At 40.6% G+C, this 16,851-nt stretch overlaps 1 protein-coding gene across 3 annotated transcripts in view; it reads right to left on the reverse strand.

Moving 5' to 3' along the window:
* The window catches only part of LOC149289119 (membrane-associated phosphatidylinositol transfer protein 2-like), a 58,180-nt gene that overhangs the window by 16,889 nt on the left and 24,440 nt on the right, over positions 1-16,851 (reverse strand). For all 3 annotated transcript variants that reach the window (XM_089490977.1, XM_089490976.1, XM_089490975.1), the window contains exons 5-10: positions 10,356-10,685; positions 9,151-9,246; positions 8,726-8,830; positions 8,020-8,087; positions 1,991-2,235; positions 843-1,032 (exon numbers count right to left, since the gene is read on the reverse strand). In XM_089490977.1, the coding sequence (XP_089347103.1) occupies positions 843-1,032; positions 1,991-2,235; positions 8,020-8,087; positions 8,726-8,830; positions 9,151-9,246; positions 10,356-10,685 (1,034 nt within the window). The remainder of the gene's footprint in view (positions 1-842; positions 1,033-1,990; positions 2,236-8,019; positions 8,088-8,725; positions 8,831-9,150; positions 9,247-10,355; positions 10,686-16,851) is intronic.

Raw genomic sequence — 16,851 nt, forward strand, 5'->3', positions numbered from 1 at the left:
ATTTGTGACCTCTTTCTATAATCCTGTAATTACCTAGTGTTCAAACAGTGGGTCTTGGTTTATCATGTAAAAGATTAAATCCCAGAAGATTTCCTTGGCAATTTATAGCGATTAATTCCAACTTTATTTTATATTTTTGAAGTTGAAAGGACTGAATGGGGTTTCATGTTGCAGTAAAATGGTTGTTCTACTCAGAATCCTTGGTTGCAGATGAAAAATGCTTCACTGGATGTGGACACTTAGGAGACATCTAACACAACTGGTGGTGCTATCCCAGACTTGAACACAATACAGAAGGATGTGTTGAACTTGATTCCAAGTTGCTGAAAACCAGTTAGACTGCACATCCAGGCTGCCATGTTGAGAGCCCCTGACATACTTTGCTCAAATACGGCAATTCTTTTTTGGCACAATGTGCTTGGCGGCTAGAAGCTGCTGAGCCCTGAACCATAAAAACAAGCATACTCCTTACTTCAAGTGACACAATGCCAAATCAAACTTATTTATGATATGGTGAACAGTTGGAGAATGTCATTGATCACTCTGGGTATGGTAGTTCCTTTACAGCAGAACACATTCATAGTTCTTTTTAGAACCCTCAAGACAGAAAGATTAAGGATACTCTCACAACAGTGGTGCTGAGCTTTTTCTAAAGCTTAGCGTTTTGTTTTACAGGTTGAAGAAGACACATTAAAATACTTACAAAGTACTTTAATACACATTCCTTTGTTAGTAGTGCTGCATGGGACACTGGACTGTGCGGTGCGGCCCAAAACATTCCCCACCCCCCCAAAAAACATGCATAATTAAACAGTAGCACTCACTTTCCTTTGACAACTCACCTGTCCAGTGAAGGAAGCCCCCTCATGTGACTTTGTGAACTCTGCATACACCTGGTTGGCACGATGGATGACTGTGGCCACTGCTTCCAGATATTGTGGAGAAGAGGTGGCCAGCAGCGGCAGGGCAGCCAGTGGTATGTGATCCTGGCTGTTAGATAAGCAGCCTTCATCATAACTGTATGGACTCAAGCTGCGGACACACACAATTTCCATTCTCAGTTACATGCCTGGTGCTGCATCCCTAGTACCCTATTTATAACCAAATGCCATTATTATAATTGCATAATCAACTCAAATGTTGGCTTTTAGGCTTACATTCCTTTGAGAAATGTTTTCATTTTTAATCAAAGGCACATTGAATATAATACTTAAGTGGTATTACTGGTTATGTACCGTTTATATTGCAACTCGCTTACATATCATGAAGCAATATGCGTTATGTAAAAAAATTGTTAAATAAAAAAAACAGTATCCTCCAGTACAGTTAAATTTTTGGTGAACAGCACCTTGGTGAATAATCAAAAATATTCTAGATGTTTAGCTCAAAATAAACCAGGTTTCAAAACTGTTTGCACTGTCAGCATCATGAAGAACCTAATGCAAACGAACTACAGAAACAGAGAACAGTTCATTTGCATAAGGCAAGATATGGTGATATAAACATTTCAATACAATAACTTAACGTTTTTTATTCTTCTTCATGAGGCATACATCCCAACGTTTCAAATGGCTAAAGTGGCTAGTACCAAGGTTATTTATGAGACTTTCTGAATTATTGATTTCATTGAGTGCAGCACTCAAAAGATTATATTTTATTTACAAAATTAAACAGAATTATGTGACATTTATACTCAACACTCTGAGCTCTTAGACAGATGGATTTGCCCCCCCCCAAAAAAAGGACACTTAGCAGGTATCAAGAGGTGTCACTAATTTATTTGCAGTTCTGCTACAGAAGACTGTGTTCTATGCTTTTTGCGTTGTAAATACTTTTTCGTTGAGTCCATGAAATGGCATGAAAGATGTGAAAGAGAGGAAGAGATGACTGAGAAGATATATATTTGGTAGGTCATAATACGGAGAAATAGTATAGGCAAAGGCAGAATAGAACACATGGAGGATGAGTGGAAGCAGTGAAGGCAACTTACTTGGAGACCAGTGAAAATGCTTCTGAACAGATGGCTGGGCAGGGCACAAGCTTGACTGCAATGTGTCCCAACGCAGCAGGGTAATGGACCCTCATCACGGTGTCAAAAACGGAGTTTATGGTGTTGACGTCGCCCTGCTTGGAACTCTGGTCTCCACTGCCTGTATCCAGGATATTGCCCCCGTGGAGTACCATAATTAGGACATGGATCTTACATGGCTGCATGGAGACCTGTGCGGAATCATCCTGTCAAACACGACCAGCAGAAACATTATATAATGAGACCAAGATGCACTAAATGGCTATGTCAGATCTAGTAGGTTCTGACAGCTCAAAAATCTTAACATTGTAGGCAACATTCCATCCACAGTGGTTTCCCAAATGGGCCATAAAATCCCATCACAGACTTTGTACTGTTTGAATAAAGGGGCATGTTGGGATTTATAAAACACAGCTAATGCGCGGCTGTAAATAACTTCATACTGTTCACATTTTAGATGGGTCTATAAGCATAACCATGTGCTGACTATGACTTGTGAACCCAATAATAATTTGATGCACACTCTTAGGTTACTCTTTGAATTGTAAGGACGGGGACAGCTTAGAGGTACCTTGGTTGTGCAGCCAAAAGGAACCTACTACAAATAACATTTACATGACCTTGATATTCTTAAAAAAGTAACCCTTCAATTGAGTATCCTTCAAATGTTATGTAATGAAGTTATAACTGTGGCACAAATAAAGGAATAATCTCCATACTACGTGACCTGATAATCTGCCCTGAGATTGGTGTAGAAAGTCCAGAGTTCTAAGGTATGACTGATGTCATGGGCAGAACTGCATAGGGGCCGCTACACACACAGGCATCTCGCTGTTCTTGCTATTCTGTTTAGGAATATTAACATTCTTAATTTATATAGTTAGGGAATGTAAGCATGCATGGAATAGGCATAAGACTATTACGCTCTTGTTCTCATCTTATTTTATATGAGCAGACTAGACAGGCTGAATTGTTACCTGCTTTCAGATTCTGCTCCTACACAAAACATGCCCCTATATAACTCACACAAAAACTATACATCCTTAGCCCATACAATACAATTTTGTAAACATGCATCTCTGAGGCATCCTGTTATTTTCCCATATTCTTGACTAATAAACCCAGGACTTCAGCCTCCCCTAGTAACAATGTCCCTGCCTTGCAGAAATAAGTCCAAGACGCCGATCACTATGTAGCTCTCCACAATAAACATGCAGCCCCTTAAAACCAATACATAATCAAGTCACTAATGGTATTAGCAAACCGGCTAGCTGCTCTCCGCATGTTTATGTCGGATTCCACGTGGCTCAAAGAAGTGGCAGGATTCAAACACAGAGATGTTTCAGACTGTGAACGTGTTTGGCGCATGTGTTAAATGATTTGTTTAGACCGCATGCTGTCTGCAACTTACATGGGGAGAACATGGAAAGCGACAGACACTAAACTTACTGCGTGTGAGGAAACACATCTGGTGCTTAGTGGAAACTGAAAAATGTAAAGATCTGATCTTTTTTTTCCAGGGTAGTTTAAACCGTAACTTGTACAAAGTTTGTGTATTGTGTAGTAAGAGTTTGGCAGAGTTTATGATATCTTTAAGACTATATTTTAATTACCTTAATATTGAAATCATTAAATGGGGAACTTTTATAGCCTGACGCTAGTTTACTGAGCATCTTAAAGATTTCAAAACACATACGCCAAGCACGCGATCAGTGGGGAGGAGGTCAGGCGCGTGAAGAGAAATAATGGTTTAGATCAAAGGTGATGTGAGAAAAAAAATGCTATTTTATAAGTATCTCTGTATGCACATAAAATGTCTGTCTGATACTAGGATGAAGACTAATATCTCTAAAGGAGGAAAAGCCAGGGTCAGAGTAATTTTCATGCCATCATTTATTTCAACCAACCAATCCTTGAATCAACCAACTCAACCCCTTCGGGTGCATAAGGCAAAAGATAAGGGTGGGGGCAAGAGTCCATTTTTGCCCCAAGAACACTGAAGCATGAGGCAGAAGTCCACAGAATGCCAAGTGCGGAATCGGGTGAGTTGGTATCCATCTAATTGGATACCACTAACAGATAAGTCAAAATGCATGTAAGTGTCCTCAAAAGGACTGGACCATGCACAATCCAGATTTAGACAGTGGAACACAATACATTCAATAACAGATGTTCGGTTTTAGTGCACACACCTGGGATCCATTGCATTATCCATGAGACACGCCAAAGCATGCAGAGGGCGAGGACCCGACGGGTTAGACTTGTGTGCAAATGGTTTCCTTGCACTATTCTAATAATACTACTTGTATTGCACACGCAAGGCAATCCACAAAGCTGTGTCTTGCTGTACTTACTGCCGCAGCGGAGGTTGCAATGACATTTGTGAGTGTGACAGCTGGAATGCTGGGAATGCCTTGTGCGTGGATAACAGCTGTGTGCATCTGCACAGAAAAGCACAAACACGGCTCGCTCTCTGTGCCAGTCTGGAAACAAAATAAACTCAACAGATACTCACAATGTAGAGCTGTCTGGCATGCTAACAAATATGGCTGTTTAAATTGCTAAAGGTCAAAATATAAACTTGGAGGCTCCTTAACATTCACCAGTTCATGCTCAAATGCCTTCTCTTATACTACTCTTCACACTGAAGTACTGGCCAGCACTGGGTTAAAAGGTAAAAATACAGCCAACATGCTAAGGATTGCTACGGCTGTTAGCCGTCTCCATGATGTCATAGCAGTGAAGCATGACGTTTGATAACTTCATGGCATTATTAATTAACAGCTACACCCGACTGCAGCAATATCTATAACTTAAAAGGAGTAGATACGGATTGGGAAAAAGCAGACTAATTTACAAGGATAAGATAGGCAGACAGCTAGCTTCATAAAACAAATGCACAATGGTAAGAGTTGCACAACACTTGCTTCAGTGGTTAAAATGCAAGCATGAAGCTGAATGTGAGCAAATAATCTAACAAACATGATATTTTCACCATCTTGATTTCCTAACAAAAAGAACGTCCCTGGCCCCACCACATATACAACATAGGAAGAGACGGAACCTCTCCCATGTTGGAGGGGGTGCCATTCTTCTTCTAGGGCTCTATGAACCATCACGCTAGCCTTGGGGAAAAAAGGGCTAAAGGGAGAATAGGCACAACAACATATTTATAGGATACAAGACATTAAAAGAGAAAAGCACAAGGACTCTTTACTACTGCTAAACATACACTATGTCAGGGGCGTCCAACATGCGGCCCACGGAAGCTCGAGGTGCGGCCCGCGTGAGATCGGTAGCCAGGATCACAAGAGCCCTGCTGCTTAATTGTGGGAGGGTCTATTCTCTGCTCCAGCTGCTTCCTCTGTGGGGAGAACGAGGGAGGCCGCGCCCCCTGCTGAAGTCTGTGAGCAGCATCGAGAGCTGTAGAGCAGGTAAGGGGGTGGGGTAGGTTGTGTGAATGAATGTCTGATTGAGGGAATGAATCTGTGAATGAATGAATGAGTGTGCGATAGCATGGATGTGTAAGTGCTGGAACCTAGGCATGATGGGACTGTGATTGCTGTTAGCAATCACACTCCTATCATGCCAAGTCAGCCAGTACATGCTGAAACCTGGCTAGCTGCCCCCCTTGTGTATTGATGCTGCCAGCAGTACGGGGTCTGCACTTACAGCCACCCTGCACCAGCACGTATTGGCTGACTTGGGATGATAGGAGTGTGATTGCTAACAGCAATCACAGTCCCATCATGCCTAGGTTCCAGCATTTACTGGTTGCCTGGGTATAAAAAGAGTGTGTTTGCTGTTAGCAATCACACTCCTATCCTGCCAAGTCAACCAGTACATGCTGAAACCTGGCTAGCTGCCCCCCCTTGTGTATTGATGCTGCCAGCCGTATGGGGTCTGCACTTACAGCCACCATGTACCAGCATGTATTGGCTGACTTGGGATGATTGTCCAATTGTGGTGTGTTACTTTTAATAAAAGTGTGGTTACACACTACAATTGGACAAAAAATACAATGCCCAGCCAACCAGTACATGCTGGAATCTGGGTATGCCTGAGATTGCTGTTAACAATCATAATATATAATTTTTTTGTACAATTTTGGTGTGTAACTTACTTTTATTAAAAGTGTGTGGGGGGGTCACTTTCAGTTTTGGCTAAGTGAACCCTGAATTTTCGGTTTTGGTCCAGAATTTAAATTTTAGTGCATCGCTAAAATAAATAGAACTACCGTATTGGCTCGGATATAGGCCGCCCCCGTATATAGGCCGCACCCTAAAAGTTTGGTGCTTTTTTAAAGAAAAAACTCTGCCCCCCCCGAGATATGCTGCCACTGTGTCTCTCCCCCCCCACACCCGAGATATGCTGCCACTGTCCTCCTCCCCCCCCCCCGAGATATGCTGCCACTCTGCCCCCCCCGACTTACCAGAGGAGACTCCCGGGTGTCTTGCGGGCACTCAGCTGATGTGCCGGCACCGGAAGTTGTATACGCGTATTGCGTAGATGTCCCCCGCTGGCCCCGCAAGAGACCCGGGAGTCTCCTCTGGTAGGTCTTGGGGGCAGAGGTAAAACGCATCGTGCGGACGGTCACCGGTGACCATCCGCACGATGCGCTTAGACAACCTCCCTTGCCGGCACCCCCCCCCCCCCGTGGAAAGTGCTGGCAGGGGAGGCTGTCTAAGCGTATCGGGGAGTAGGATGCAGGTCCCCTGCACCGCTGCGGGGGATCTGTATCCTAACCCTGCCTGGCGCTAGACCCCGAATATAGGCCGCACCCCCACTTTAAAGACTTAAAGTGGGGGAAAAAAGTGCGGCCTATATTCGAGCCAATACGGTATTTCATTTTTACTTATCCAGAATCCTGAATTTGTAGGCCCAGAAATCCCAGAAATCAGTGAGTGAGAGGAAAAGTAAAGGTTTTGTGTCATTTACTTTATTTTAATCTGCATATTTTATTAAAGGCCATATTTTCTCTCAGTGAAAAAAAAAGTGCGGCCCTCGCACGTATACAATTCTGATGAAGTGGCCCACTGCAGAAAAAACTTGGACACCCCTGCACTATGTGGTACAACCTCTCTATACTATCTTTTGACTGAAGCCAGCATTATACCCTAAACAGAAATGTGTATTCATTTTCTTCTTTAGCTTTGTGTGCCAGACTGTTTGCTACCTAACGTAACACGAAGGGGCAAACAAATTGGACTGAAAATCACAAATGCAGGGTAATCAATAAACAAAAAACAACACCACATTATGACCTACACCTTGACAAATGTCTTCCTTGTCCTACATCATAAGTATGTATAGGGTTAAGATGATGTATGTAGTACAGCTACTTCTGTGTTATTGTGGGTCAGAGGGGCAGTAAAAAACAGGCTTTCCAACTTACTTTTATGCCGTACAGCTGTGTATATCCATATGTTATCATGCTGCAGGCTTAGTAATAAATGGAAGCTGTGCTTAACACCAGTGCATGGGGGACAGACATTTGTGGTCTGGTGTGGCTGTAATTACTACTTTTTAATCACAATTACAGATTCGTCACTCAGCAGGGAAGTGAAGATCTGCTTTTATACAGATGAGCAGACCGTGTCATATTTTCAGGCCAGGTCCTGTAATATACCCCTGTTTGTACTTATCACAGAACCCAATATAATAACAACAGACAAAAACAATATAGCTGGTGATTTACTAATAGACAGACATTGAGGTCGGTGCTGATCAAATGCAGTAGTGGCCTAGGCTAAATCCCAGGCCTATTTAAATCCACCACCTTGCTGAAAGGAAGAACAAACAGACTGGAACATATATATTTACAAAGCTAATTGGATGATGTGGGTTTAGTATCAATAGCACTTCTCCATTAGGTAAGGCGTGTCTTATAGATCCTCTATAGTGCATTTGGCCAAGATCTTTATGGCTAATGCTAATGGAGATCCTGGAGCCGACACCGTAATTAAGTCATCAGACTCCCTGGTACCTACCTCCATTATGCTTAATCCTTCCACACTTGAACTGACTGTGTATTCTGCAGTTTCATGGTACGAGTCACCTAAAACAAGGAAAATCGAAAAGTCAATATCCCTGACCGGGTAAACATATATATATATATATATATATATACACACACACACACACACATATATATATATATAGCGCAAAGGAATGTCGGATGACCTGGAATCTGTTGAACAGATACAACAAATGGGACATGGAATCTTGAAAAGGCCTGCTGTGTGTTTCGGATGTGACATCTGCTCTTGAGTAAGATGTAGAACATTCATGTCAAACTCCAGGCCTCAAGAGCCATTAAGAGACCAGGAATTCTGCACACACTTGCTCAAGCCTGTTTGCCTTTTCTCAAGCCAGGATAGCAAAAATGAACCCTGCTTGTTTTAGAACCCTTGAGGCCTGAAGTTCAACAACCCAGATATAGTTGTTCTTTCTTTTAAGGGACTAGAGCTTAACATTAAAACTGTTATGTCTGCAAAATACTCAATTCACAGGAACGGCCTACGTGTGTCCAGTTAGAGATATTTGGAGGTAAAACCTTTATGTTGGATTAGAGGTCTTACTTTGAGCTGGGTATTTATAACAGTGATTGCCCCACACGGAGTGCTGTATAACCATGGCTGTGCAATCTGCTTTCTAGGAATATCAGAGACGCTAACGTGATATACTCACACTTACCTTGCAATTCGTCAGTTTCCGTTGTTTCAATTTTGTCCATGAGATCGTTAGAACTCCATTTTGTGATTTCTTTAGGCAACACTTCCTCATTATCTGACAAATCTTCTAAACGCAATAGAAAACAGGGTTATAAAAAAAATTATTGAAAGGATGATTATTGTTGACATAACAACCATGCATGGTGCACAGTTTTACCCATTCTTGCCTAGTGTCATCATGCAAGCCAATAAGATAACTTTAGACAGAAAATAGTCATTAAGTAGTTTTTATATTATAAATAGCATTCTAAATATTTTTTTTTCCATAGCACACAAGAAAAGTCAGACGATATCGTACAACAAATTCTGTGTTCCAATAGCTCCAATCCCAAAAGCAATCATGGAAAACAACATTGATCAACCAACTAATCAACTGGTAGCACTTGCCATGGGCGTCAAAAAATTCATCATCCGAACTCTCATCTGAGTCTCTGGCAATGCTCTGCATCCTCCATTCTGATATACTATGGCGAGACGGGCTGGCTGTGAGTGATAGACACAGGAAGGGAATGTTTTAGCAAAGTGTGCAGCAATACATAAACCTAGCACGTCATGGAATATACAGACGGATTCATTTGTAAAGACTGGGAAGCATTGTGCTTCTACACGATCTAAGCCAAACTCATGCGCTTGCAGTTACTTAGCAAAATCATGGTGTTCCAACTTCAAGAAATTACATTATTATTATAAATTCAAATCTTGTGAATTTTGTTCTGTATTGGCCGATATGTTGAATGTTAGTGAATGATTCGTGCACCGCCCTTACTACATTTAGTATCCTAAACTCTCTGCTAAAAAAGCATAATACTGCACCATTGTCTTTTGAACATAATTCTCTATTATCCTAAAGTGGGGCAGGGTGCGGAAGAATATGTATTTCCTTGTACTTAAGGTGATACCTGCTTGCCCTGAACAAGTGTGCTATGTGTGTGAGGTTTCCAGCAGTGAAATGGTTATCATTAGGATGTCCTTGCTATCTGCATAAGCCCCATGCCGCTCTGCTCCAGCATGTTCTGTTTATTCTATGGAAGAAAGGCAGCGAGGAGCAAGCAATGTGCTCCAGTTCTCCACTCATGCATATCAATTCGGAATCATAATTCACCTTTTCAGATGTGCTCTGCACAATACAGGTCACGGGTTGCTGGATTATACACTGCTTTCAATACAAACTAAATTGGGGTTTGGTTTCGCTTTTATGAATATGTTTTATTAAAGCTGGCAATTTTAAAGATGTTCAAAAGGAATGACTGATGTGCACGTAGACAAACATATGCAATGCCTCTCTCTTTACAGCATCAAACAGCTTACTGTACAGAGCAACAGGCATTACGAGAGGCAAGGAGATCTGCGTGAGTCTGTGGAAAGGCTTCCCAACTCATTAAAACGAACAGTCTAGTTCCCAAAACTGTCCTTTTATTTTTTAATGCATATTGGACTCAATTTTTCATGGACTTCAATGCATTGTACGGCACACAAATCAGTGCATGTATTCTTGTTTTGACATACGTCTCATTTTGCTCCTCCTCCAGATGCCTGAATGCTTTCTGAAGAACATTTATACAAACTGGGTGAATATTTGTGTGCGCTCTTACCACCTCTCTTTGAAGACCTAGATGATCTAGACGAAGTGGACCACTGCTTGGTAAGTCCTCTCCCTGATAAGGACTCTGTCATGCCACTGGGTTCATTGCTGGTCTCTATGGACGTAATGGCCTTGTTCTCTGAATCCTTTTCACTAGGGGATTCCTTTGTTCCATGTTGTTCTGCTTCATTTTCATTCAGACTGAACTGTGCCATTTTTTGGGCCAGCATTAGCTGTGCTTCCTTCTCCAGCTGTCTGATATCCTCTATGGTGAGGCCATACCATTCATCTTGCCAACACCAAGCCTGCCTGTGAGCTCTGACCATTACTTTCCGGAGTCCTGACAATAAGGGGTAGATGTTTAAATAGAAATTTAAGATATTATCAGCAACTTCATAATGATTTAACTTCAATAAACCCAATTTTTTTTTTTATATAAAAAATAGACCAAAATCAAGATACATGTACAATGAATTTACTTTCAAGTTACTCTTAAAGGTTGAAGTATGGTATCTGGGGAGAAAGAGAAATGTAAAGGCATAAAAAATGAAAGGGGGAAAAAAATAGAATGAACATTATTTTACAAGTAACCAGAGCAATGTGCACAATCAGTTTATTGCCAGTTTGTTGTCCTTAGAAGAAGAAGAAGAAAAGAAATATTTAAAACGTTGAGTCCTGGAAACAGCACACGAAATTATAAGATGTTATAGAGAAATAATGTTGCAGATATATCATATAGGTTTCTGTATTATTAACATTTTGAATGTTTTTTGAAGGTGAAATGTTATGTGAATTAAGGTATTTTAAGGCATAGTTCTTTCCGTTATTTTTTAATGCAGTTTAGCTAGCTAAAGCAGGACTTGCAGGGCCATAACTTCCAACGGGTAAGAGGGGCAGTCGCCCAAGGCACCACGAACTGAAGCGTGCTTTTGCATCACATGCGTCTTTTAGAAAAAAGGTATCATGTCAGAATTTACGTTTTTGAACTGACTGTATTTGTCAGTGGAGGAATTATGGAAATACATATATTACCAATTGCACCTTTAGACATTGACCCACACTCAAGTTCCTTAAATGAAAATGAAAAAGATTTCCATCATCACATAGTAACAAGATGTTCTCACTACATCAGGGTCTCTATAAAAGAAATCAGGGCCTCAAAGTATACATACCAAATAGTTTCCAAAGTAAGAATTTACAGCCCATGACATGACATTAGGCCTCGGAGAAGTTATCATGTGGCTTTCCTGTATCAGCAACATAGTTATAGCATATCAGTACTTTTATGACAATCACTGTCCTAGAGGCTAATGTAATATCAAAAGATTAAAAAAGAAATCATTTATAATACCCAAAGTTCTATAATTCTACATACCAGCATTAACATAATCTCCACTCTAGAAAATGATTTCCAGGTTTTAAAAGAAGGCCATCATACAAAAAATAAACAGGTTCTTCTGCAAATATCTACAGTCGCCACTTCTCTTATCTTAACTTTGAGTTTTATTTTTAAAAGAATCATGCTACTGCATCTTATGCGGAATAGTACTTCTTCATATATAACGTGTATAGACGTGTATTCTTAAAGAACGGACATGCAGTGTTGTGTGCAAAGTAACATCTAGAAATGGGATGCTCCCATGCCATGACTGGCACAGGACAACCAAGCTAAATACTTAATAACACATAACTTACATTAAGTTACACAATAAGAGTATAGTAAGAACAACCGCACAATCTGCAACCATGCTCCTCAATTCCTAGGGATACTCCATTACTTCAAACACCAACATCTAGACTGACTGCTATGTGGAAGCTGCCATATTGTAGTAGTTTTATGCTGCTCTACTACAGATGCTGTTGGGTGCAGTGAGTCCATACCAGTCTAGTATTATTATTTATTTTAACGATGCTGACACCGGGATTCACGTGCGTGGATGGAACATTTAAAAAGTTTGCACTTCGTGTGTAGATTGCAGAAGTGGTAGAGGCTAATCACAGCAAGGCAATTTAAACATGCATGGGACAGACATAAACCTATCCTGGATCTAAGACCAAGGGCTGATTAAGGTCTGAATCAGGAAAAATAGGCAGACTAAATGGGTCAAATGGTTTGTATCTGCCATTAACCCCTTAATGACAAAGCACGTACATGTACGGGCTCAAAATGCATTGTTTTCAATGGGTTTAGGAACTGCCCATTGTCCTTAAGGGGTTTCTAGTCCTAAACTTTTGTTTGTGTATGTCAAAATTGTTACATAATATACTTCTTGCTTTCCCATTGTATAGCGTGCTGTAGTTATTCTACAGCACACGATACAATTGGAAAGCAAGTAGCATCTCATGTAACAACTACAAATAATAAATGTAAATATGTAATATAGCGATAAGTACATATGAACTATGTGGCCGCACACAATTTTGAGTGAACAGATCACATGTGCAAACTCCTCATCAGAACACAGGAAGCGTGTTCCAACTTCATGCTCAGCGCGACCGCAGGATTCCTCGCGGCAGGGAATTATGGGAAATGGAGGGAAAACTATTTCACGGCATAAAAAAGGATAACTTAAAACATGGAACATAAAGGTCACACAAAAGTTGGATGGCCGCTACTGTACAGCAGATTTTCCCCAAAGAAGCGTAGCTATGATTATAATAGTTCAATATATATTCCTACAACCAGACATAAAATGTGCTATGAGACTGTATTTTACGGCACAGGTATCGAGCGCCAGGCAGAGGTGTAAGAAAAGCGAAGTGTTAATGTAGACAGAGTACAGTAAACCTCACAACAACGCAAGATGACTCTTTATTATACACACAATGTTTTACAGGTGCAAAGGCTTGTCAAAGCTGTCACTTGTCTGGAAAGTGTTTTCCAGAGCACAGCGAGATGCATCCAAGAGCACATAAAGCTATCATAAAACATTAATAAGCCTCAAATGAGAACGTAGGACTATGAAAACAGCACAGAACAATATGTACATTCATGCCACAATGGAATCGTTGATCTGATTTTTGTTTCTTTAAAAAAAAAAAAAATTATGCTGCCCAAATCTCAGCTTGGACCTACATTAAATAAGCCACTTTGTATGATCCAATATATCCCTTAATTAAAAACACCCACATGCCAACATGCAACTGGAGTAGAGACCTCTGAAGTCCCAAAAACTCAGTAACTTTACATATTTTACCATGTTTCCCTTGGGCTATCATGGCTGTATCGATTTTCCTGATCAAAGTATGGTAAGTACCCAACTAATCTCAGCTGGCGTCGGTGCTTCAAGACAGAAAGGAAAGATTTCCATGGATCACAGATTACTCTGCTACCTTAAATATGTGCTTTCACAAAAGCAGCGCCTGCATGCTGCTCTACCTTCTGAGGTTGCCATGGTAACAGTTTGGCATATTTTTTTTTACTGGTGGTCTAAGTTTAGCTATAAAATATTACAGTAATTGCTTCTATTTGAACATACAAATATGTTAAGTTGACCTTGTACCGCTCAGCATATTCTCCAGCCATATTTACTTTAATGCATAGGGTAGCTGACGGGGCCCTTAATGTTTCATGTGGTCTTGCAAATCCATAGAAGGATTCTACAAAATCTCCTCCATTTGCATATGACTCTTTCCCTGTCCTCCAGCTACTTGGCTTGTGTTTGGCTGAACACCCTACTGTGGCATATTCATCACCATTCAGCTCCAGTGCTGGCTCTGCCAGGGTTCTAGGGGTGGGTGGTCTACTGAGACCCCACACACAGAAAGTTCTCCTGTAATTTGTTTTAGATGAGCTCCAGGTTAGTAGTTGAAATGTAGTGTAACAATACCATACATTCTACACTATTCTGTATGATACTTGCTCAGTTCTGATAGAAACACAAGAAAACCCCCCAAAATAACAGGTAATAATATATTTTGGTTTTCTTAAGATCTTATAGCAGAAAGTACAGATTCTAGACTCGCTCTAGGCAACAGATCAACATGAAGGGTTAAGGATGTTCAAGCTATTGCATCTCTTTATGAGTCTCGTGCCAAGGCATATTTTAGAATCCAATATCCAAATAAAGCGTGGTTCCAGCTCTTACTAATCATGAACTTGGCAAACTCCCTATGCCCGTGATGACATGCTATAACATTATAAGTTCTCTTCTGGGGATGAAGACATCAAGATGAACAGGCAAGCAAGTTAAATTAAATTATTAACAAGTTGTATTAAGTAGTTTAGCAGCCATGTTTGGTAAATATAAATGCAGTTTGATGATATTTAAAGCCTAGTTGAGCTGCATTTAACTTGGCTTTGACTTTAGAAGATGTCCTAACTCATGAAGTTGAACTTTCTAAACTGTGACTAATAAAGTGGAGGGTTAACGATCCCCTGGGATAGCGTAGCACTATGTCATTTCTGGAATTTGTTTCCAGCGGGCCTGTCAGGATGATCATGAACTTGCTAGCAAAACAATCTTTGTCTTGACAAGAACTGACAGAGCTGTGTGTCATTTTGGTTTATAAAAAAAAAAACTGTCAAATACACAAACACACACACACACACACACACATATATCGCAGCTTCCTTATCTAAAGATACGTGACTGTGAAACTAACACACTGAGAACGATGGTGCTTAGAGAAGGGAAGCGGAGATTTCCTTGACGTGTCTCTGGCCAATCTTACAAAAGGTCACCGTCACATGCTGTTCTCACACAGACGCTCAGCTGCTGGCAAAACAACAGCTTTTTCTGCAAGTGCTTCTGCAGGGAAATATCCATTTTTATTTTTAATTAGAGATGAGCAATGACAAGAAATTCCTGGTACCCTGAAGTGGACTATAAAATTAAGGCAGCTATTGAGTAAATGGACCGTAGTGTAGGAATCAGTTTATAAAGGAATAGAGATTTCCAGAAAAGGGAAAAAAAAAATGCATATTATCTGGTAAAACTGGTAAAAAATATGGCGAAAAGAAAGGTTAAAGTGTCTTACCGGGTTGTTTACACAGTTAGGGGAGGAAACCTTACACCAGTAAAGTCATTATGCGGCCGTTTGCTCGGTTCAAACCAAATAAACACATTCTTAGGCCAAAGGATGTTAGGGAAGCTGAATTAGTACAGATATCCACAGCTGGCTATGGATAATGGGAATTTTAATCAAAACACAATTTTGTTATATAGCTATAAACTGGATAGGTGGCATCCTACGGGTAAGCAGTCAATTATTTGGGGTACTTTATTAATTTTTATTGTTTTATATAGCGCCACCATATTCCACAGCGCTGTACAATGGGTAGACAGGACATGATTAGTATATAACATAACAAGATGACATACAGAAACGGGTGAGGAGGGCCCTGCTCGAATGAGCTTACAATCTATATGGGGCAATAATATTATACAATGAAACAGGGACATTTTCTAGAGAGACAGAAGAAGGCACTTAAGGGCATGCATGAGAATTATTGCTACACCAAAAAGGATCCTCCCATGTAATACATGAACTTGTCTTTGTGAAACAAAAGCTGTATTTCTGTATACCGCAAAAAGAGGGAGCTACTACCCCAGTTCCTTACGCCACTATAGATTTTAAGGACCGATATTTAATGACAGCATGAATGATGGACGGGGTTAGAGGTGTCCAACTTAAGTATAAAAAAAAAAACCAAAAAACTTAATCCCTGGCACTGCTGACTGCTTAAACCCTTCCTACAAATAATTTATGTATTTCACAAAAAACTGGGCTTCATTCATGATTCGTGCAAGGAACGCTTATCATGGGAAAGTAAAGTTGCCACTGATTCAGCCACACGGCGTTTTTTTTGGGGAAAAAACGCTGCGGCCAGATGTTAGCTGTTCTTCAGTAGGAAATCGCACAATGCCATATCCACTTGGCGTTTTTCTGTTTGGCGTTTTTTCAGTCCTCTTTGGCATTTTTCTCCTTTTTTGGGCTCTGTGGCAGTTTTTCTAAATTGCAGCATGTTGACACTCTGGCGTTTTTTGCAAGGAAATCTTGGCGTTTTTCTCCAATAGAAGTCTATGGGAGAGAAAAAACGCCATGAAAAAGCCATGTGGGTTTATTGCCTTGGCGTTTTTTATGGCGTTTTTTTCCACAGTTACAATGCAGAGGATGGACCCAGTATCTGTGTGTCCTACGAGAAATAGGCTGGAAACAAACAGTTTTAACACAAAACAAAGTTCATATTGAATTTTACACCATTTGGAACAAACAAACCGACTGGACCCTGCGTGCCAAAAGCAACAGCAAACAATTTGCACCATCATTTGGGGCCAATCTTCCTAGAGGAGCAGACATTCGGAATAAAGCATGCCTTACAAACCACAGAAAAGAGACAAAAGGGTCCGCCGGGGCGTCTTTAAGTAGAACTCTACCAAGTAAATGACATCAGGGGGCAGATACTTGCCATTTATCCTAATCCCTTTTAGCTGGGTGACAATTCTAACGTGTAAAGGATGGAAAAACTGCCTAAGGTCAAAAAAGCAATTTCCACAGAAAGG

The sequence above is a fragment of the Sceloporus occidentalis genome, unplaced genomic scaffold (assembly GCF_023333645.1).
Source record: "Sceloporus occidentalis isolate IW3139 unplaced genomic scaffold, rSceOcc1.0.p SCAF_48, whole genome shotgun sequence".
NCBI lineage: Eukaryota > Metazoa > Chordata > Lepidosauria > Squamata > Phrynosomatidae > Sceloporus > Sceloporus occidentalis.